This window comes from Jaculus jaculus, chromosome 8, assembly GCF_020740685.1.
Source record: "Jaculus jaculus isolate mJacJac1 chromosome 8, mJacJac1.mat.Y.cur, whole genome shotgun sequence".
Lineage (NCBI taxonomy): Eukaryota > Metazoa > Chordata > Mammalia > Rodentia > Dipodidae > Jaculus > Jaculus jaculus.
This window is the reverse complement of record NC_059109.1, coordinates 83,369,496-83,391,400: the sequence shown is the minus strand read 5'-3', so window position 1 is coordinate 83,391,400 and position 21,905 is coordinate 83,369,496. Positions and strand designations below refer to the sequence as shown.

The following is a 21,905-nucleotide window of genomic DNA, read 5'->3' as shown; positions in this document are numbered from 1 at the left end:
CCAGGGCCTCAGCCACTGAAATCAAACTCTGGATACTTGCACCACCTAGTGGGTATGTTCAACCTTGTGCTTTGCTTCACCTGCATGCCTCTGGTTTATGTGGGATCTGGAGAGTTGAACATGGGTCCTTAGGCTTCGCAGGCAAGTGCCTTAACTGCTAAGCCATCTCTCCAGCCTTGAAATGATCTTAAGCATAAAGTTGACTATGACTCAGTAGCAGAGTGCCTACCTAACATGCATGTAGCCCCTGAGTTTGATCCCTACACACACACACACACAGATGAAGTTTTCCTATATTTTTCATGAATTAACAAAGTGATTCTGGAAGACAGAAGGAGGAATTTGAGACAGTACCTAGGGTTTTTGTTTGTGTTTTACTTTTTTGGTTTTCAAGGCAGAGTTTCACTCTAGCTCAAGCTGACCTGGAATTCAGTATGTAGTCTCAGGGTGGCCTCGAACTTGTGGCAGTCCTCTTACCTCTGCCTCCCAAGTGCTGAGATTAAAGGCATGCACTGCACCACCACACCTGGCTCTGCCTAGGGTTATAATATCTAGAAATTTAGGGGAATTATCACAAGTGTAAAAGTACATACAAGGCAGACTGCATACTTTGCTTGATTCATAACTATTTGAGAATTGTTGAGTTAATCAGTACTATTAGATGCTGTTTTATGACCATAGATTTCCCTTGTACAAAAGTAAGATCTAAAAAGACATCGATTTTTAATTTATACAGATTAGCCATCTAGAAGGTGTTATTGAAAAAAAGTCACTCAACTAATGCCTGTTTCTCAAAATTCCATACTCCATGTCAGTTACCTTAAAAAAAGTCCATTTGTGAGCCAGGAAGATGTGGATCAGGCTGAAATGGTTGCTAACCCAAGAAAATTCAAACATCCCCCAAAGCCAGCCTTGCACCTGAAAACCAAGAGACATTGTTAGCAGTAATGAACAGTTGCTATATGCCAGACACACCAGTAAGAGATGTAGCTATCCTCATTCTGTAGATAGAAAATTGAGACTTGCCTATATTTCTAGTAAGGAGGGATTAAGCTGGAGCCTGCAGAGGTAATGCCTCTATTGTGGCATCTTGCTTAGAGCCCCTTAGGACTATAAATTTCTTTTCTTTTCTTTCTTTCTTTTCTCCCTAAGGTAGGGTCTCACTGTAGCTCAGGCTGCCCTGGAATTCATTATGTAGTCTCAGGGTGGCCTTGAACTCACTGGGATCCTCCTACTTCTGCCTCCCAAGTGCTGGCATTGAAGGAGTATGCCACGACGCCCAGCTTCTGCTGATGATTTTCTAATGCATTGGTGACATTCTTTTCTGTTATTTTAAAGACTGTATGATAGAGTCTTCAGTTTTTTTCATTTACTTGCTCGTTTTCACTACTCTACAAGGGTTTATAGTTTACTAAACTTTGATTTGTTGCTAATGTATGTAGTTTATACTTCTCAGTCTTCTCCTTTTCAGTGATGTTCTAAATTCCTGTAGGAATTTAGAAAAGCTAGGAACTTTTCTGGTAATAAAGATTCATGCAATACTCATGTGCTCATGCTACTAGGATGAACTTCCAAACCAGACAGTTTATGGGAGGAAGGAGTTTATTTGAAGTTTACAGATCCAGAGGGGGAGCTCCATTGATGGCAGAAGAAGCTGGCTCCCTTTCACAGATCCAAGCTGAGAGACACAACCAAAACACCAGCACCACAAGCAATCAAGCAAAGACTGGCAGCAGAGCTGGAGAGATGGCTTAGCAGTTAAGGTACTTGCCTGCAAAGCCAAAGGACCCAGGTTCAGTTCCCTAGTATCCATGTAAAGCCAGATGTACAAGGCGGTACATGCGCCTGGAGTTTGCAGTTCCCTAGAGGCCCTGGTGTACCCATTCTTCATCTACCTCTTTCTCTCCCTCCTCTTTCAAATAAATAAAGTAAAAGATATATTAAAAAAAAAAAACTGGCAGCAAACTAGGAACTGCAGCAAGCAACAGGGACCAAGGCAGAATTCACTCTGTATATTTCAGGCTGGAATTCAGATCCACCCCCTGTAGAAGGAGTCTGCTTGCTAGGGGCAGAATGTTAAATTTTATTCCAGTCTTACATATCCCCGAGGCTCATTTTTTTCCTTCTATTTTTGCTGTGTTGCTTCCATTCTACAGTTTCTGTTCTTCCAGTTCAGTGATGCTTTCCTGTTTCCTCTTCATTCTGCTATTAGGTCTATCCACCAAGCTTCTAATTACTATGTGTCTATAATTTCTATGTTCTTTTTTTATCTTTTATTTATTTGCTGAAACTCTCAATGTTTTCACATGTTTCAAGAAAATTCATAATCGCTAGTTGAGACATTTTTAACTGTTGCAAGTGTGTGTTTGTGTGTGTGTGTGTGTGTGTACACGCATACATGCACATGTATGTATATGAGTGGGTGGGTGCACCTGGGTCTCTTGCCACTAACAGTGAACACCAGATACTTATACCACTTTTTGTATCTGGCTTTACATGGCTGCTGATGGACCAACAGACTTTGTAAGCAAGCAACTTTATCCATTAAGCCAATTTCTAGCCCCCTACTTGATCATTTCTAATGCTTTCCCAGTAGGAAAGCACCCCACATGCTCTCCATAGACTCTCCATTTGGCTTTGGCTACACAGGGCTATAACCACAGCTTCCTCAGATGTTTAGTGTGATGTAAAGCAGTTACTGCCTAAAATTTTTCTGTTGCTCTATGATAGTGCTTTTATGGCCATTTGCTAGAAAGACGGGTATATTGGTGCTTTTTGTGGTCTTCACCTGTTGGCATTTCTGGTTTGCCAGTTTTTCCAGCTCCAAATGTTAGACCAAAAAAAAAAAAAAAAAAGGAGCTCACTATCATGCTATTCCTTGAGACTCTATGTCCCTAGACAGTGTGCCACCTTCATTCAACCTTTTAGAGCCTTTCTATATTGGTTTTATTTGTAATATCCAGGGGTTTTGTTGAGAATAAAAGAAGTAGGGAACTATAGTATGTCTACTCAATCTTTCTGGAGTCAAAAATGTACCTGGCTGTCTTTTGATTGAGGTATAGTAGACAGCAGCTTTACTATCTTTTACCAGTCAATGTTCTGTTTAGTAATGATAACTAACATTTATCAGCTACACACTATGTGTCCAGGTAAATGATTTCCATATATTAAGTCCTTTAATTACTGTGAAGCCCTATGGAGATTTTTTAATTAATGCATAGAAAAGATAAATAGCATGTTCAAAGTTCTGGCAAATTTATGATGTTTAGACCCCAGTCGCTTCTCAGACTTTTTGCCAAGATCAAGTGTAGACTCCAGGCTCTCTGATAATAAACCTACTATATTACTTCTGGCCTAACACAAAATTCCAACAGTTCTTTCGTTTTCCTTGTAGCAACTTGAATTTTCTGTCAGGAAGTATGATTGTTTTTCTACCCTGGAATTCAATATCACACTACCTGGATTCTCATAGCAACTTCATTTGTAATAGCCAAAATTTAGGAGCAACCCAGATGTTCCCAAGAGATGAGTAGTTAAAGTATGATATATTCATACCACAAAATACTACAGTGATGAAAGGTATACACTATTAATGTATGCATGGCTTGAGTAAATAACCAGAAATTTATGCTGAATGATAAAAGTTAACTCCAGAAAGTTACATAGTTTATGATTCTATTTAAAAATCTTTTTTTGAAACAGCATCCTACTATGTATCTCAGGCTGCCTCAAACTTATCCTCCTGTATCAGCCTCCCAGTTGCTGAGCGCGTAGGTGTACAACACAATGCTCAGCCATGTATGTATGTATGTACGTACGTACGTATGTATGTATGTACAATCTCTCTCATTTTGCATGTTTTATGAGACAGAGAATGAGAGAATTGACATGCCAGCGTCTCCAGCCACTGCATTTAAATGCCAGATGCGTGTGTCACCTTGTGCATCTGGCTTACATGGGACCTGGAGAGTCAAACGGGTCCTTCCTTAGGCTTCGTAGGCAAGCGCCTTAACCACTAAGCCATCTCTCAAGCCCTAAATATATCAATTTTGAAATGATAATGTTTTAGAAATGACACAGTGATTGTTACTTGAAGTTAGATACTAAAGATAAAGGTAAAAGTGAAAGTGAAGGTTGGAAATGTGTTTGACTATAAAAGGGTAGTGCTGGAGATATTTCAATCCAGTGTTTTAATTATCATGGTAAGCACATACAACAAATTGGCACAAGTATAAGTAAAGAAATTTGAGTAAGATTTGTAAATTCTATCAACATTCATACCATTTATGGTATGATATACTTATATGTAGCTGATAAGTAGTTGTGATATATGGTGAATTGTTATTATCCTGGGAAACTGGGCAAAATGTACAAAGAATCTCTGTTACTTCTTGCAACTACCTGTGAGCTACAATTGCCTTAATAAAATTTCACTAATGAAAATATGTTTTAAAATTCAAAATGACACACACAGATAATAAAAAGAGCTTATCACAGTGAAAACATAAAGTAAAATTTGAAAAGAATTGAAAGCCGGCAATAATGGTGCACACCTTATTCTTAACACTAACCTTTAATCCCAGCACTCGGGAGGCAGGGGCAGGAGGATCACCAAGAGTTTGAGGCCACCCTGAGACTACAGAGTGAATTCCAGGTCAGTTTGGGCTAGAGCAAGACCCTACCTTGGAAAAAAAAGAAAAGAAAAAGAAAGGAAGTGAGGGAGGGAAAGAGTGCAAATTTAAATCGGGACTGGAGAGAAAGCCAGAAAAAGGACATAGACATAGAAAACAGCATATAAATACAAACCTAGTGGTAGGAGCACTCCAGTTAAAGGCAGAGGTTGGCAATGCAGATATGAAAAAAAGGAGGGGGCTGGTAATGTAGCTTAGTTGGTAGAATGCTTACACACCGGGTTTGATCCCTAACACTGTATATAATAAGTGTGGTGGCACACACACACTACCACTTGGGAGGTAGACACAAGAGGGTCAGAATTTCAAAGCTGAAGACTAATTAAAGAGAAAATAGATACTCTCAGCCCTTCATATGTAGTTTCTATATCTTTAGATTCAAACAACCATTGATCAAAACTGTTGGGGAAAAAATAGATTGTACCTATTCTGCACATGAATAGGCTTTTTGCTTGTCATTGTTTCCAAAACAATACAGTATAACAACCACTACATTGGATGCAAGTAATCTGGAGATGGTTTAAATTATATGAGAGAATTGTATAGCTTCTGTGCAAATGCACTATCTTATTTAAGATACTTGGGCATCTATAGGGTATAGGGTCTTTACCTTTTTATGCAATCCATGTATAAACCCAGCCCATGAGATGGTGGCTTCCAGATTGGGTGGGTTCTCCCACCTCAGCTAACCTAATCTCTCACAGATATGTATAGATAGATAATTGTGTTCACAGTGATTCTAAATCCTGTCAAGTTGACAACACATGACCATTGCACTCAGGAACTCACAACAGCTGTGATTACCTGCATAAAATTGAGTCGCCATCATGGGTGTGGGAGGGGCTCACAAGGCCCCATCCCTTCTTGTGGCCATTAATGGTTGCTGGAGAAGAGGGAGACATTTCTTTCATTGGTTTAGCCACTGATAAGTTGGCCATGCTCTGGTCAATAACCCTACCCATGCATATGGAAGCAACCATAATAAAACACATTGGAGCTGGGCATGGTGGCACACACCTTTAATCCCAGCACTCTGGGGAGGCAGAAATAGGAAGATCGACATGAGTTCAAGGCCAGCCTGAGGCAACACAGTGAATTCCAGGTCAGCCTGGGCTAGAGTGAGACCCTACCTCGAGAAACAAAAAATATAAATAAAACTCACTGAATCACAAAAAAAAAAAAAAAAAAAAAAAAAAAAATCAAAACAGAAGGGGACTGAATAGGAAGAGGAAGACATTCAGTGGACTGGGGTGGATAATGGAGTCTATGGCCATCCCACCCTAAATACACCTGGTTGCAGAAGCAGAGAGGGTAATGGGGGAGGGGAGAATATGACTAAAATGCATTATATAAATGTATGAAATTGTAAAAAAGGCGGGGAGGTTCAGGCTGGAGAAATTACTTATCTATTAAGGTGCTTGCTTGTAAAGCCAAAGGACCCAGGTTCCATTCTCCAGTACCCACATAAAACCAGATAGATGCACAAGATGGTTCATGAGTCTGGAGTTTATTTGCAGTGGCAAGAGGCCCTGGCATGCCCATTCTGTCTGTGTCTCCCTCTCTCTTTCTTTCTCTGTCAAATAAATAAATGGCTGAAAAGATGGCTCAGATGTTAAGGCCCTTTCTGCAAAGCCTAACAACCTGGGTTCAATTCCCCAGTCCCCATGCAAGCCAGGTGCACAAAGTGGTGCATGTATTTGGAGTTCATTTGCAGTGGCTGGAGGCCGTAATACACCCATTCTCATTCTCTCTCCCTCTCTCCATCCCTCCTTGCAAATCAATAAAAACATTTTTAAAAAACAAAAGTTTATGCTGGGTGTGCTTGTCCACACCTTAAAAAAATTATTAAAAAGAAAAATAACAAGCTGCAGGTATAGACCAGATGTAAGCACTTGTCTAGCCTAGCATGTTGAAGGCCCTGGGTTTCATCCTCAGTACAGAAACAAAAGTACTGTGTTCCTAAGTACCTCTTCATTTAGGCTTATGACTAGGACAAAATACAGAAGATGAATCAAGATTAATATTTTTTTCTACTGATGACTTGAAAAATAATAGGTAGAAAAAAATGGAGAAACAAGTATCAGGCTTTTTATAATAGAAAAACACATCACTCCTCATATATTTTCATTCCTCCAGAGGGTCTGATGTGTTAGAGCTCTCTTTTCCATTAGCCCAATCCAAGTGCCCTTGAGCTTGTCTGAAAATAGCTACAGAAGAACCAGAGACACTGGTTTGCATTTCAAATTATTCCGTGTTTACTCCTATCCAGGCAGGATTTAACCCAGTGGTCTATGTTGTCTCTTTTCCAGAATTACATCAAACATTATTCTCTGCTGTGAGTATCTCTGAGTTTATTTCTTTTACCTTAGTAGAATACGATTTCTTTCCTAAGAAGATTTTGTTTTTAAGATTCATTTTTCTTTATTTATTTGAGACAGAGAGTGAGAATGGATGTGCCAGGCCTCTAGCTACTGCAAATGAACTTTAGACACATGTGCATTTGGCTTACATGGTACCTAGAGAATCAAACCTGGGTCCTTAGGCTTCGTAGGCCTCAACTACTAAGCCATCTCTCCAGCCCCTTAAGATTTTAGCTATTAGGCTGCTAGATGTGCAGAAGAGCCTTGCTTATATAAATGGCTTCGACTTTGTTTTTGTTGTCATTCAAGTTAAAAGTGCAAACGTTTGGGTTTGGGTTTTTTTGTTTTTCCTCTTTGGAATTCATACTCATGTCCTGTTACTTGGACAATCAAATCCATCTCTTCATTGATAGTGCTGCCTACAGTATAGGAACACAGAATTTGAGGGCAGTTGGGGTGTGATAGAACAAGAACATAGTGGTCTGTAAGTTCTGAGAGGAAAAGAAATAAATAAAACTTCCTTTGTCTCAGCCTGATTTGCACTTTGTTTTCCATCTTTGGACAGTGTTCACTTTGGCTCACAGTTCTTCTGGACTGTGCCATTGCTCCTGTTTCACTCTTTTAACCTTTGGGCCATTGAGATGGAACCCCAAACTTCAAATCCCTGTCAGTGCCAGGGATTAGCCCTGTAGAGAAAACAAAAACATAAGCTTGGGGCTGGAGAGATGGCTCTACGTAATCTTGAGAGCCTGAGGGGGCCTCAGAGTTCAAATCTCCAGATCCAATATTAATAGCTGGGAGACAGTGAGAGAGAGAGGAAGAGAGAGGAGAAATTTAGGAGTAAGGAGAAAGAGGAAGTGGGAGGAGGTAGAGGAGAGGGAGAGGACACTGACTCAAACTCCAAATATGACCAAGTGGAAGAATAATGGAGTGGAACACCCCACATTCCACTCCAGCCACTATGGGTGAGTGAATGGGGCAAGGTCATGTACATGTGTATACACCACACATGCACCCACACAGAAACAAAAACAAAAGCTTGGAAATAACCAGGAAGAATCAATATACAAAGCCAGTGGGCATTAGGACCCTGCAAGCATCAGAGTCAACATCTACCTTGCACTTCTTGCTCCCCTTCCTCAAGCTCCTAGGCAGAGGTAGGTCCCTAGAAAAATTATATATGGGGTGTGAGGAGGGCAGGGGGAGCTACTGCAATGCCTGCTTCAGAGCCTATTTGAGTCTGCCATTTCCATCATCTCAACAGACATCCCAGAAAGTGAAAGGGAGAAAGAGTGGGGGTGGATGAGCAGATGCCAACAGCGTGGGAAAGTCTGGGAGTGTGGTGGTGCTGGGGAAATCAGTGCTTAATGCACTGAGGCCCCCAGAACAGCCATATGGCAGACATCTGGGCTATCTTGAACATGGTTACCCCATAGTGATCACCCACATAGTGGGTGGGCAGCTCCTGCATCTCCCCAGTTTGGCCAATTTAAAGTGCTGGTTCCTCTGAGGAGGCTGCGTGCGTGCGTGCGTGAGTGAGTGTCTTTGCCCCAGATTATGGTCCAGGAGGGCAAGAGATATGGTCCAGGCACACCCTGGGCCCCTGGCACCCCATAAGTGACCACAGAAAGGAAGGGACAGTGGGAGAGAAGGGAAAGAGAAGATATGAGCACCATTACATAAGATTTTCAAGTTCCCTGGGAAAAGAAAGGTAAGAGAAGTACAGAAGGGAACAATAGCGTAAGATTACCTCCTAGCTAGATTTCCAGCTGTTACAATAATTCTAGATCACCCACCCACATTCCCAGGTTCTTGTGTTCCAAGACAAAGATTTGTACCAGAAACACGTGGTAGAGTAATAAAAATAGGGACAATTTAGAAAGAAGCACTCCTGAGATAGGGAATGGGCTAGTGAGCTGGGATAAGGAATATATTTTTTTCTTTTTGGTTTTGTCGAGGTAGGATCTCACTGTAGCCCAGGCTGACCTGGAATTCACTATGTAGTCTCAGGGTGGCCTCGAACTCATGGCGATCCTCCTACCTCTGCCTCCCTAGTGCTGGGATTAAAGTCAGGTGCCACCATGCCCAGCAGGAATATACTTTTGTGTGCCTGCACCCATGCATACTAGGGCCTCCGACCCCTGTGTAGGAGCACCATATTTTTGTACTACTTTTTATGTCTGGCTTAAATGAGTGGTTTAGGAATTGAACCAAGGCCAGCAGGCTTTGCAAGCAAGCATTTTTAACAGCTGAGTCATCTGCCCAGCCCCCAAGGTATATACTTTTTGAAAGTTCTGGGCCACAAGTTTCTTGATCCTTTTATTGGTCATTTACATAGCACCCACCTATTTTTTGGATACTTGTTCTATTGTTACATTAAGGAAGGGTTTTCAGTCCTCTGCCACTTGGCTTCTTTTATGTGTTAATCTTGATGTCTCTCTCCACATCCTCATGTCATATTAACAAGGCTGTATTCATGTGTATTAGCTGATCTATTAATATAGTTAGTAACATGGATACATTTTAAAGTTGTAAATCATATTTGAATTTTTGAAAAGATTAACAAACCTTAAAGTAGTTTTGTCCCAGTTTTTCTTGGATTCTTTGTGAGAAACAAACATGGGGCATTTAATAGTTTGTGTCCCTATCTAAGGATTTTTTTTTTTAAAGAATTTTTTAAATTTTATTTATTTATTTATTTGAGAGCGACAGACACAGAGAGAAAGACAGATAGAGGGAGGGAGAGATAGAGAATGGGCGCGCCAGGGCTTCCAGCCTCTGCAAACGAACTCCAGACGCGTGCGCCCCCTTGTGCATCTGGCTAACGTGGGACCTGGGGAACTGAGCCTCGAACTGGGGTCCTTAGGCTTCACAGGCAAGCGCTTAACCGCTAAGCCATCTCTCCAGCCCGATCTAAGGATTTTTGAAGTGAAAGAAACTACTGGGAAGAAGATGTGGTATTGTCTAAAACAGGAACTGAGCTAAGAAGAATGTGGCTACCAAGCAGGCTTGAGAAATGTTGCTGCCACATGTCTGGCTGTGACTCAGGGTCTATAAGGACCCGAATCTCATGCAGTCTTGTCTTTATATCTTTTGCTGACAGTCTTGTTGATACTGTGCTCATATCTTCTTGTTTTTATTTTTTGTTGTTGTTGTTCATTTCCATTTGTTTATTTGAGAGCTACAGAGAGAGAGAGAGAGAGAGAATGGGTGTACCATGGCCTCTAACCACTGCAAACGAACTCCAGACACGTGCCCCCACCCCTTTGTGCATCTGGTTAACTTGGGTCCTGGGGAATCGAGCCTCGAACCAGTATCCTTAGGCAGGCGCCTAACCACTTAACCGCTAAGCCATCTCTCCAGCCTTCGTTTTTATTTTTTATTATTTGCTTGTGCATATATATATATATGCAAGCCAGTCCACTCTCATTAGCAGCAGTACTCGTGTTTCTCCACAGAGATCTCACCTGGCTTGCTTAACAAGTTTGTTTACAAATCTTGTCTTACATATTGTGGATTGTCTTCTTTCTGTTGTTCCCCAGGTTTTCATTTGGTGAGGCTCCTAATCAGCCATCTTAATCTGGAAGTCTCATCCTTTTTTTTTTTAAACAACCAGAATACCACTAATACTCCTAAGGAAATAGTAAAACATTCCTTAACATCATCTAATCAGTCAATGTTCAATTTTCAACAACTCTCAAAATTTATATTTTAAAATATAAGGAGGAGCAACTTAAAATTAGTGTTACTAGGGCTGCAGAGATGGCTTAGTGATGGCACATGTGTCTGGAGTTCCTTTGCGGTGGCTAGAGGCCCTGGCATGCCTACTCATATTCTGTCTCCCTCCCTCAAATAAATAATAATAATAATAAACTTAAGATTGGTGTTACTAGGAAAATAGGAAGTGAGGTCTGAAATGGATTATAAAGAACTGAGTCCATCCACAATGACCTCCACACTTGCTAACGAACCCCTGCCTATCTAGCTACCTAACACTTTAAAAAAATTATAGTTTTTTCAAGCTGGGCATGGTGGCACATGCCTTTAATCCCAGCACCTGGGAGGCAGAAGTAGGAGGACCACTGTGAGTTCGAGGCCACCCTGAGACTCCATAGTGAATTCCAGGTCAGGCTGGGCTACAGAGATCCTATCTCAAAAAAAATAATTATAGTTTTCATGCTGTAAGCTGGATATAAATAGTGAAAGTTTTTATAAAAACTAAAGTTCAGGGTGTAGAGATTGCTCAGTGGTTAAGGCAGTTGCCTGCAAAGTCAAAGGACCCAAGTTCGATTCCCAATACCTACATAAAGCCAGATGCATAAGGTGGCACACACATCTGGAGTTTGTTTGCAGTGGCTAGAGGCCCTGGCGCCTATTCTCATTCTCTCTCTGTCTCTCAAATAAATACATAAAATATTTTTTGAAGAAAACTAAAGTTCACCAGGCATGGTTGGTGCATGCTTTTAATGTCAGTGCTCAGGAGGCAGGGGTAGGAGGATCAATTGCTATGAGTTCAAGGCTACCCTGAGACTGCATAGAGAATTCCGGGTCAGCCTGGGCTAGACCAAGACCCTGTCTCCAAAAAAAAAAAAAAAAATAGATTAGCATTTTAACATACTAATTGTAGCTATACCATCTTATTTACCAAAACAAGAGAGGAAACTATCTCGAATGTATTCTGCATCAGCATGTCCTTTGCCAATTTCTAGCACTGTTAATGAGAATTGAATGGAAGTTTATAGTTCCTGCCCCTGGGGCCCAGGTTACTTCATACAGAAGCTCAGCAGGGCATGTGGAAATGAGAAAGAAATGTGGGATATTTTACAGAGACTTATCTGCCATGGAAGGTTAATGTGAGGATTAAATAAAACAATGCTAAGAGCTGGGAGTGGTGGTGCATGTCTTTAATCCCAGCACTCGGGAGGCAGAGGAAGGAGGATTGCCATGAGTTCGAGGCCACCCTGAGACTACCCTAGTGAATTCCAGGTCAACCTGAGCTAGAGTGAGACCCTACCTTGAAAAACCAAAATAAAATAAAACAGTGCTAATAAAATGGCTAGACCAGCATCTGACATAATAAAAGAAAACCAAAAGCTAGGAGGGGGTGGAGAGTGGTGGCACATGCCTTTAATCCAGCACTAGGGAAGCAGAGGTAGAAGGTTCACTGTGATTTCGAAGCCAGCCTGGGACTACATACAGATCAACCTGGGCTAGAGTGAGACTCTGACTTGGAGAAACCAAACCAAAAAAAAAAAAAAAACCTGGAAGTGGTATTGCTGAGGTAGGAGGATTGCCATAAATTGTAGGCTAGCCTGAGACTACAGATCAACCTGGGCTAGAATGACACTCTGACTTGAAAAAACCAAAGCAAAGAAAAAAAAAAAAAAAACTGGAAGTGTTATTGCTGAAGTAGGAGGATTGCCATAAATTGTAGGCCAGCCTGGGCTACAGAGTAAGTTCCAGGTTAACTTGGGCTAGAGTAAAACCCTAACTTAAAATCATCCCCCAAAAGTGGGAAAAATGGAAAACATTAAAACCATGAATCACTATTTTGGTGTCAGGCTTTTTTTTTTACACCAATAATTCACACACACATGTATATTTTCAAAATTTATTTTGTATTTTGTTTGTTTTGGGTTCTATTTTTGCAATGCTCCATGAACCAAGAGCCTTTTGCATGCTAGGCAACCACTGTGCCACTGAGCTACACCTAGCCCCTGTTTTATATGCAGTTATATCTTCTTTCATTTTTCCCATGTATCTTTTTCTTAATTTTATTTTATTTACTTGGGCACACGCCCACACCAGGGTCTCTGACTACTACAATTGAATACCCATCCCACTTTATGTGAATGGGGAATTACAACCAAGCTGGAAGGCTTTGAAAGCAAGCGCCTTTAACTGCTGAATCATCTCCCCATCCCTCTATTTCTTTTTACATTAAAATGTACTTAAAACATGGGTTTTTTTATGATCCCATAAAGTAGCATTTGATGCTCTATAATAACCATCTCCTTGTGACAGATAGCTAAGTTGTTTCCAGTATTTTACCATTACAAATATGGTTAGTAGCTAGGCATGGTGGTACACACCTTTAACACCTTTAAGCACTCACATTGCTGTAAGTTAAAGGCTACCCTGAGACTACATAGTGAATTCCAGGTCAGCCTGAGCCTGGGCTAGAGTGAGACTCTACCATGAAAAACCAAAATAATAATAATAAAAAATAATAATATATATATGGCTAGTGTAAGGGTTAGTATGTTAAAAGTTAAAGAGTCTTAAGAAGTCTTAGTGGGGCTGGAGAGATGGCTTAACGGTTAAGCGGATGCCTGTGAAGCCTAAGGACCCCGGTTCGAGGCTTGGTTCCCCAGGTCCCACGTTAGCCAGATACACAAGGGGGTGTTCGCGTCTGGAGTTCATTTGCAGAGGCTGGAAGCCCTGGCGCGCCTATTCTCTCTCTCTCCCTCTCTCTTTCTCTCTGTGTCTGTCGCTCTCAAAAAAAATAAATAAAAATTAAAAAAAATAAAGAAGTCTTAGTGTATTTTTCTTTCTTTTTTGTATTTTGAGTAAATATTTTAATGTTCATTGAAGTGCCCATGGACACATGCAAATTGAAATTCTTATATAAAATCTCTAATAATAAGTACTCAGTAAGTATTTGGTGTGATGAATACATGAATGACAAGAATTTAATACTTTAGTTTACTTGTTTCAAATGACATCACATATTAGAAATCTTTTGCTTCAGCCAGGCATGTGGCTCACATCTTTAATCTCAGCACCCAGGAGGTTAAAGAAGAATAATGGAGGTGAGTTTGAGGCAGACTGGGCTACAGAGTGAGTTCCAAATCAGCTAGAGTGAGACACTGCCTCAGAAAAGAAAAAGGAAGAGAGAACTTTTTACCTGTGTATGTTATCTTGGGTCTGAGTCTTTAGATCTGTGGATGTATACTTACATATTTTGAGACAGGGTCTTTCTGTGTAGTCCAGGCTGGCCTCGTGCTCACTATGTAATCCAGGCTGGCCTCAAACTAATGGCCATACCCCTACTTCAGCTAGAATTACAGGCACACATTACTAATCCCAGCCATACCTAATACTTTTCCATTCTTTTCTTTCCTTACAGTTCATCCATGAGCTTGGATTTCCCACATTACAACTTCAGGATGCCTAACATTGGATTCCAGAATCTGCCTCTCAACATATATATTGTGGTTTTTGGTACTGCAATATTTGTCTTCATTCTTAGTTTACTCTTCTGTTGCTACTTGATTAGGTAATCAATTCTTTCTTCCTTTTATTTCCATACATGTTAAACATTCAATTTTATACCCTCAAATTTAAAAAAGTCATAACCAACTTTCTAAGTCAATTGCAGCTTAGCATTTTAATCTTCTGGGAGTTAATAATCAGCGATCCACTTTCATGCAGACTTTAATCCTCTCTGCTGATGAGATGTTTTACACTGTAAGAAAACAATTGTGTTCATTATTTTTTCAACACATTAGAACCTGATCCAGATAGACTTATATCATTGCTTGTCCTCAAGATTTAATCTTTCACAGAATTGCTGTTCCAGAGGGAATTTTGCATCAGTGTTATCTGAAGTCATTAAGGATCAGAGAACAATGTTTAGGAGGCTAGGGAGATAGCTCAGTTGACTTGAGCTTGATCCTAAATACCCATGTAAAAATACTTGGCATGGTGGAGCAGATCTGTAATTCTAGCCACTGGGGAGACAGAGTCAGAGATGTCTGGACCCTGCTGGCCATCTAGTCTAGCCTCATTGGAAAGCTCCAGGCCAGTGAGAGACCATTCTCAGAAAAAGGTGTCCATGGGCTGGAGAGATAGCTTAGTGGTTAAGGCACTTACTTGCCTGCAAAACCAAAGGACCCAGGTTCAGTTCCCCAGTACCCACATAAAGCCACGTGCATAAAGTAGTGCATGCATATGGAGTTCATTTCTGGTGGCTAGAGGCCCTGATGTGCCCATTCTCTCTCTCTCTCTCTTAGATAGATAGATGATAGATAGATAGATGATTGATAGATAGATAGATAGATTGATTGATTGCTTTAAAAACTTTAAAAGTGATTAAATAAAAGTTATGGATCAAGGTAGGTGTGATGGCGCATGCCTTTAATCCCAGCACTAAGAAGGCAGAGGTAGGGAGGGATCACTGTGAGTTTAAGGCCAGTCTGAGACTACATAGTGAATTCCAGGTCAACCTGGGCTAGAGTAAGACCCTACCTCAAAAAACCAAAACCAAAAAGTTATGGATCAGTCAACTATAAATTTTTTCTGGTGAAATCTATTACCCCTTTAAATGAGGTATTTCCTTTGTCATCTACCTCTGTGTATACTTAATGTTGGTAATGTGGAATAATTAGTATTTAATACAGATAATCACTGAATATCCAACTAGTTTGACAATAAACAGGTGCTTAAGATCTCAACAGGCCACAAAACCTTTGCCTTAAGGCTTGGCCCTGTTTTTGGTATTGCCTTTGCATTTTTAATTTTTAAAAAATAACTGTATTTGCTGGGCATGGTGGCACACACCTTTAATCCCAGCACTAGAGAGGCAGAGGTAGGAGGATCGCTGTGAGTTTGAGGCCAGCTTGAGAATACAGAGTGAATTCTAGGTCAGCCTGGGCAAGAGTAAGACTCTACCTTGAACCCCCCCACCCCAGAAAAACTATTTGTTTATTTGAAAGAAGAGACAAAGAGGTAGAGAGAGAGACAGAGAGAATGAGTATGAGTGCACCAGGGCCTCTTGCCACTCCAAACAATCTCCATATGTATGCACCACTTTGTACATCTGGCTTTATGTGGGTACTGGGTAGTTGAACCCAGGTCTGCCATCATGCTTTGCAAACAAGCACCTTTAACCTCTGAGCAATCTCTCCAGCTCAAGCTTTAATTTAATGAATTCTGAAGACGTTTATCTTATATATATGAAAATATATTGTAAGGCTGGGGTTGTAGCTCAGAGGCCATGAGTACAATATATGGCACCACCAAAAGACAATGTAAAACTATGCATTTTGCCAGTACTGAGGAGACTCAAGCCAACCTGAGCTACAAAGTGAGACCCTGTCTCAAGAAAAAAGAATGTATTATGTATATTTTTTAGTAAAATAGCAGAAAAATTGTTAAGCATACAGAAATGAACTGTATTAAATTTATATATTAGGCAAGTAAGTAAAATTCAGTGGTATAAGCTTTACTTTTATGGAGTTTAAGAAGCAATTATGGAGCTGCAGAGATGGCTTAGCAGTTAAGGCACTTGCCTGTGAAGTCTAAGGACCCAAATTTGACTCCCCAGAACCACATAAGCCAGCTTCACATAGTGGCACATGCATCTAGAGTCCGTTTGCAGTGGCTAGAGGCTCTGGGGGTGCCCATTCTCTCTATATATGTATGCCTCTCCCAATCTCTCTGTAACAAATGAATGAATATATTTAAAAACAATTATGAATTTTCCTGTGGGAAAAAAAAGTATATCAAGATAGTCACTATAGGCGACTAGCATGCACACAGTTCTGGGTGCCATCCATAGTACTGTAGAAACTGGGCATGGTGATGTATGTGTGTAACTCCAGCCCTGGGAAGCAGAGACAAGAGAATAAATTTAGAGATACCCTCAGCAGTATATATCAAGTTTGAGACCAGCCTGGGCTACATGAGACTGTCAAAGACAGACAGACAGACAAAGAAACACCTGGTACTAAAAACAACCCACAGCTATCATTCAGTGATGAGGGAGTGAAGGCTTACTACCTCAGATGAGGAACAAAAGTAGGATACCTACTTTACGTTTACCATAAGGCAATGTCTTAGCCCGAACAACTAAGCAAGGGAAAGAAGTAGAAGTAGAAGGCATCCACTTAGAAAAACTATTTGCAGAGGACATGATTTATGTGTGGAAAATTCCATAGAGGACTAAAACTGTATCCTAGTGATAGAATGCATGCTTAGTGTGTGCTAAGTCCTGGCTTTAATCTCCAGCACTGTAAAGAAAGTCCCATGGGATCCTAAAATTAATAAATAAATAAATAAAAGGAATGACTAAGGCAAATACAAATTTAAGGCTTTTAAACTTTTTATTGGTAATTTCTGTACATGTATATAATGTATTTTGATCATAATCCCCTCCCATTACTTCTCTTGCCACGTACACACTGAACCACTTCTTTCCAACTATTCCTCTTCTATTTTGATGTCTTGTTTCATTGCTACCTTCCTCTGTCATCCACGACATGTTGATGGACTTAATACTGTGTAGGTAACAACAGCCACTGTGAGCTCATGAATGCAACAGCTACTTCATGTCCAGAAGACAGCATTCCAAAGCATCTCTTCCTGCCACCCCTTCTGCAATGTTCCCTGAGCCATGGCAGCTGTGATAAAGATGTCTCATTTGGTGCTGAGTACTTAACTTTCACTTCTCAGCACTTTGATGAGTTTTAAGTCTCCCCAGCAGCTACCAACACTTACAGAAAGAAGCTTCTCTGACCACAAGTGAGAGTAGCACTAATATATGATCATAAGTAAATATTTAGAGGGAAAATTGATAAGCACAAAATATCTATTTAGTTAAACAACAGTGGAAGCTTTCCCCCTAGGGCCTATGACCTCCCAGCCATAGTTTTCAGTAGTAGGCATGAATTCCTTTCCGTCACAGAGCAGTTTGTTACCCCCATAATGGTCATAGAACTATTGGCACTAGTGAGCATATTTTGCCTGTCTGGCCATTTGTGCGGCTCATAGATAAGACTAAGACTGTTGATGATTTTTTCTCCCCAAATTGTCTGCATAGAACTTTCCAATATTATGACAGCTAGTCAGCAGGAGGAAGCTTTTAAGCTCAGTCTGAACTTGATTTCTCAGTGTCCTACTACCAAAGTTTACAAAAATAAATTAAATTCAACAAATCTCATACTATAATACATGAATTAGTTATATTTCTATAATTACCTATGAAAAGGGAATAGAGAAACAATTCTGGGGTTGGAGATGGCTCAGTGGTCAAAAGTGCTTGCTTGTAAACCTGGTCACCAGGTTTAATTCCTAGAACCCACTTGAAGCAAGATGCAAAGTGGCACATGCACCTGGAGTTCATTACGGTGGCAGAAAGCCCTGGTGTGCCCATTCCTCCATCCCCCCTCCCCCTCCTCTCCCCCCCTCTCTCATAAACAAAAATATTTTTAAAAAGCATTCTGGGTTGGAGATATATCTTAATGGTTAAGGCACTTACCTGCAAAGTCTAAGGACCCAGATTCAATTCCCCAAAACCCATAAAAGCCAGCTGCACATGGTGGCACATGCATCTGGAATTCATTTGCAGTAGCTAGAGGCCCTGCTGTGCCCATTCTCATTCTCTCTCTCATAAATTAAATAAATAAATGTAAAATAAAATATTTCTTTTAAAAAGAAGCAACTCCATTTATAGTAGCATCCAGAAGACTAATATTCCTAGGGACAAAGCTAATCAAGGAAGTAAAAAATAACTTTTATGCTGAAAAAAAAAATTCTGCAAAAAGAAATTAAGGAAGGGCAGGAGAGATGGCTTAGTGGTTAAGGTGCAAGCCTAACAACCCAGGTTCAATTCCCCAGTACCCACATAAGCCAGATGCACCTGTAGGCACATGTGTCTAGAGTTCATTTGCAGTGGTTAGAGGCCCTGCTACACCCATTCTTTCTCTCTTTGCCTTCCCCGCCCCCCCCCCCCCGTGCTTCTCTTTCTCTTTCTCAAATAAATACAAATATTTTTTTAAAAGGGCTGGAGAGATGGCTTACCAGTTAAGGTGCTTGCCTGCCAAGCCTAAAGACTCATGTTTGACTCTCCAGGTCCCGTGTAAGCCAGACACATAAAGTGACGTAAATGTGCAAGGGAATGCATGTGGCTGGAGGCTCTAGTGCACTGATTCTCTCACTGTCACTTAAAAACAAAAAGGCCAGTCTGTTGGGCTTGCCTCAAAAAAAATAATAAATAAAATATTTTAAAAGAAAGGCAAAAGTCTTCAAAAAAAAGTTAAGAGGCTGGAGAGATGGCTTAGCAGTTTTATGCCAGATGCACAAAGGTGACACAAGCACAAGGTTACACATGCCCACTAGGTGACATGAGCATCTGGAGTTCAACTGCAGTGTCTGAGGCTCTGGCATGACAATTCTCTCTATATATCAGTTCACTCTCACTCTCAAAAAAGAAAAAAGAGAAGAAAAGAAATTAAGACTAAAATAGAAAGATAACCTGTGTTCCCATGTTTATGAATTAGAAGACTTACTATTTCTAAAATGTTAATATTCTTTAAGACAATCTAAAATTTCAATGTAGTTCCTATCAAAATTTCAGTGACTTTTTGTTTGTAACAGAAATGGAAAAATCTGTCCTCACATTCATTTGGAATTGTACAGTGGCCCAAATAACTAAAGTTAAAAACAAGGGCTGGGGGCTGGAAAGATGGCTTAGCAGTTAGGGCACTTGCCTGTGAAGCCTAAGGACCCAGGTTCAATTCCCCAGTGCCTAAATAAGCCAGATGCACAAAGCAGCACATGTGTCTGGAGTTCGTTTTCAGTGGCTAGAGGCTCTGGCATACCCATTCTTTCTCTCAAATAACTAATTTTTTTTTTTAAGTACTAGGGAGATAGCTCAGTGGATAAAAGCATTTGCCTTAGAAGCATGAATGCCAGAATCCATGTGACAGCTGAATGCTGAAACAAAAGCACATCTGTGGCAAGAAAAGAGGTAAAGATAGAGGATCCCCTGAAGCTTATGGGCCAGCCAGTCTGGCAAATAAAGTGATAAAGATTAAGAGACCCTGCTTCAAATGAGGCGGAAGGCAAGGACCAACAATAGAAGTTGTCCTCCAACTTCCACACACATTGTGGCACACTCATGCCTGCATTCACACCTATGAACATGCACACACACAAATATACACACTTATCAAAAAAAAATTGAAGGACTCCTATTATCTGATTTCAAAATTTACTACAATGATGGTACTAGCATAAAGTTGATAGAAATAAAAACCAAAAGATTAGAATTAAGAGTCCAGACATGAGGAAAGACTTATTTCTTTAGTGATCCCAAGACATTAACTTATTCATCTGGGAAATAATAAAATTGTGCTTCACACAATAATAAAATTAACTCAGAATGGATTACCAGCCTAGATATTAAGAACTAAAATTATAATTCTAAGAAGAAAATATGAGACAAATCTTCAAGACCTTAACTTACATGTTTGGTATGAAAAGCACAAGTAAACAAAGAAAAAATAAGTTGCACTTATAAAAAATTTAAAATGGGCTAGAGAGATGGCTTAGCAGTTATGACATTTGCTTGCAAAGCCTAAGGACCCAAGTCCAATTCCTCAGTACCCAGATAAGCCAGATGCCTCATTCTCTCTCTCCCCCCTCTCTCTCTTACATGCACAAAATAAACAAATAATTTTTTTTTTAAAAAAAGCAATGGTGAGTCCTTGTAGTCCCAGTAACTCAGGAGACTAAGCCCAAGGCATTCAAGATATCCTGAACAATATAGTAAGACTTCATCTCCTTAAATTAATTAAAATTTAATTTGATATTTGTGTGCCAGATGACAAGGTAGAAGGCTGGTGTATAGCTCAGTGGTGCAGCATATGCTCAGCATGTATGAAACCCTGAGTTCAAGCTCCTGTTCCAAAGAGAGAGAGAGTGAGAGAAAGAAGAAGGGAAGGAAAGCTGCACAATGGAAGAAAAATATTTGTAAATCATATATCTGTAAATGTTCAATATTCAAAGCATTGAAAACTCTTACAGTACAAGAACACATAGGTAAACCAATTAAAAACAAAAACTGTCCAAGATATAAAAATGCCCCAAAGAACACATGTTCTTTTCTTTTTTCATTTTTGTTTTTATTTTCTTTCTTCCTTTATTTTTATTTTTATTTTTTATTTTGGAGGTAGGGTCATTCTTGCCCAGAATGACTTGGAACTTACTCTATAGCCCAGGCTGGCCTCAAGTTCATAGCAATTCTCCTACCTCAGCCTCTTGTGTAGTAGCTCATGAAAAGATCTTTTACATCATTAGTCATTAAAGAGATGCAAATTAAAACGGTGAAACTTGGGAGTCTGAGGCACGGAGGATCTTGAGTTTTTAAGACCAGGCTGCCCTCTGTAAGTGAGTTCTAGATGATTTGGGGTGACAAGCAAGACCTGTCTCAAAATAATTGTTGGGGGATGGGGATATAAAATGGCAATTAGTGAAGCTGGAAAACAAAAGGAGGGGCTTCAGAGATTGCTCACTGGTTAAAGGTGCTCCTTGCAAAGTCTGTCAGCTTTGGCTTATTTCCCCAGGACCTACAAAAAGCTTGATACACAATATGGCGCATGCATTTGGAGTTTGGAGTTCATTTACAGTGGCAAGAGGTGCTGGTGTGCACATGTTTGTGTGTAGATAGATAGATTGATTTTGTTTTCTTTTTTATTTTGTTTTGTTTTTGTTGGTTTTTCAAGGTAGGGTCTCATCTGGCCCAGGCTGACCTGGAATTCACTATGTAGACTCAGTGTGGCCTTGAACTCATGGCAATCCTCCTACCTCTGCCTCCTGATTAAACGGATTAAAGACCTGCGCCACCATGCCGGCTTAAAAATATTTTTTTAAAAAACTGTCTAGTTGAAGAGGCAAATTTTATGCTCAGAATAATAATATAGAATTATATCAAATAATAGATTTATAATAAAATCAATAAAAATATAAAATTAATATATTAACATAAAAATTATGTGATCCAATATTTTCACTCTTTGGTATATACTCAAGACAAAAGGAAGGAAAGAAGGAAGGAGAAAGGAGGAGGGAG

At 40.1% G+C, this 21,905-nt stretch overlaps 1 protein-coding gene across 6 annotated transcripts in view; it reads left to right on the top strand.

The window, feature by feature from the left end:
* Rnf24 (ring finger protein 24) overlaps nt 1-21,905 on the top strand; it is a 93,511-nt gene that overhangs the window by 34,085 nt on the left and 37,521 nt on the right. For 5 of the 6 annotated variants that reach the window (XM_004661487.2, XM_045157422.1, XM_045157423.1 and 2 more), the window contains exon 2: nt 14,181-14,330. In XM_004661487.2, coding sequence (XP_004661544.1) covers nt 14,188-14,330 — 143 coding nt within the window. In that variant the 5' untranslated portion in view covers nt 14,181-14,187. Of the gene's footprint in view, nt 1-4,636; nt 4,655-14,180; nt 14,331-21,905 lie in introns of those variants that run through there. The other variant, XM_045157424.1, reaches the window with a different exon arrangement.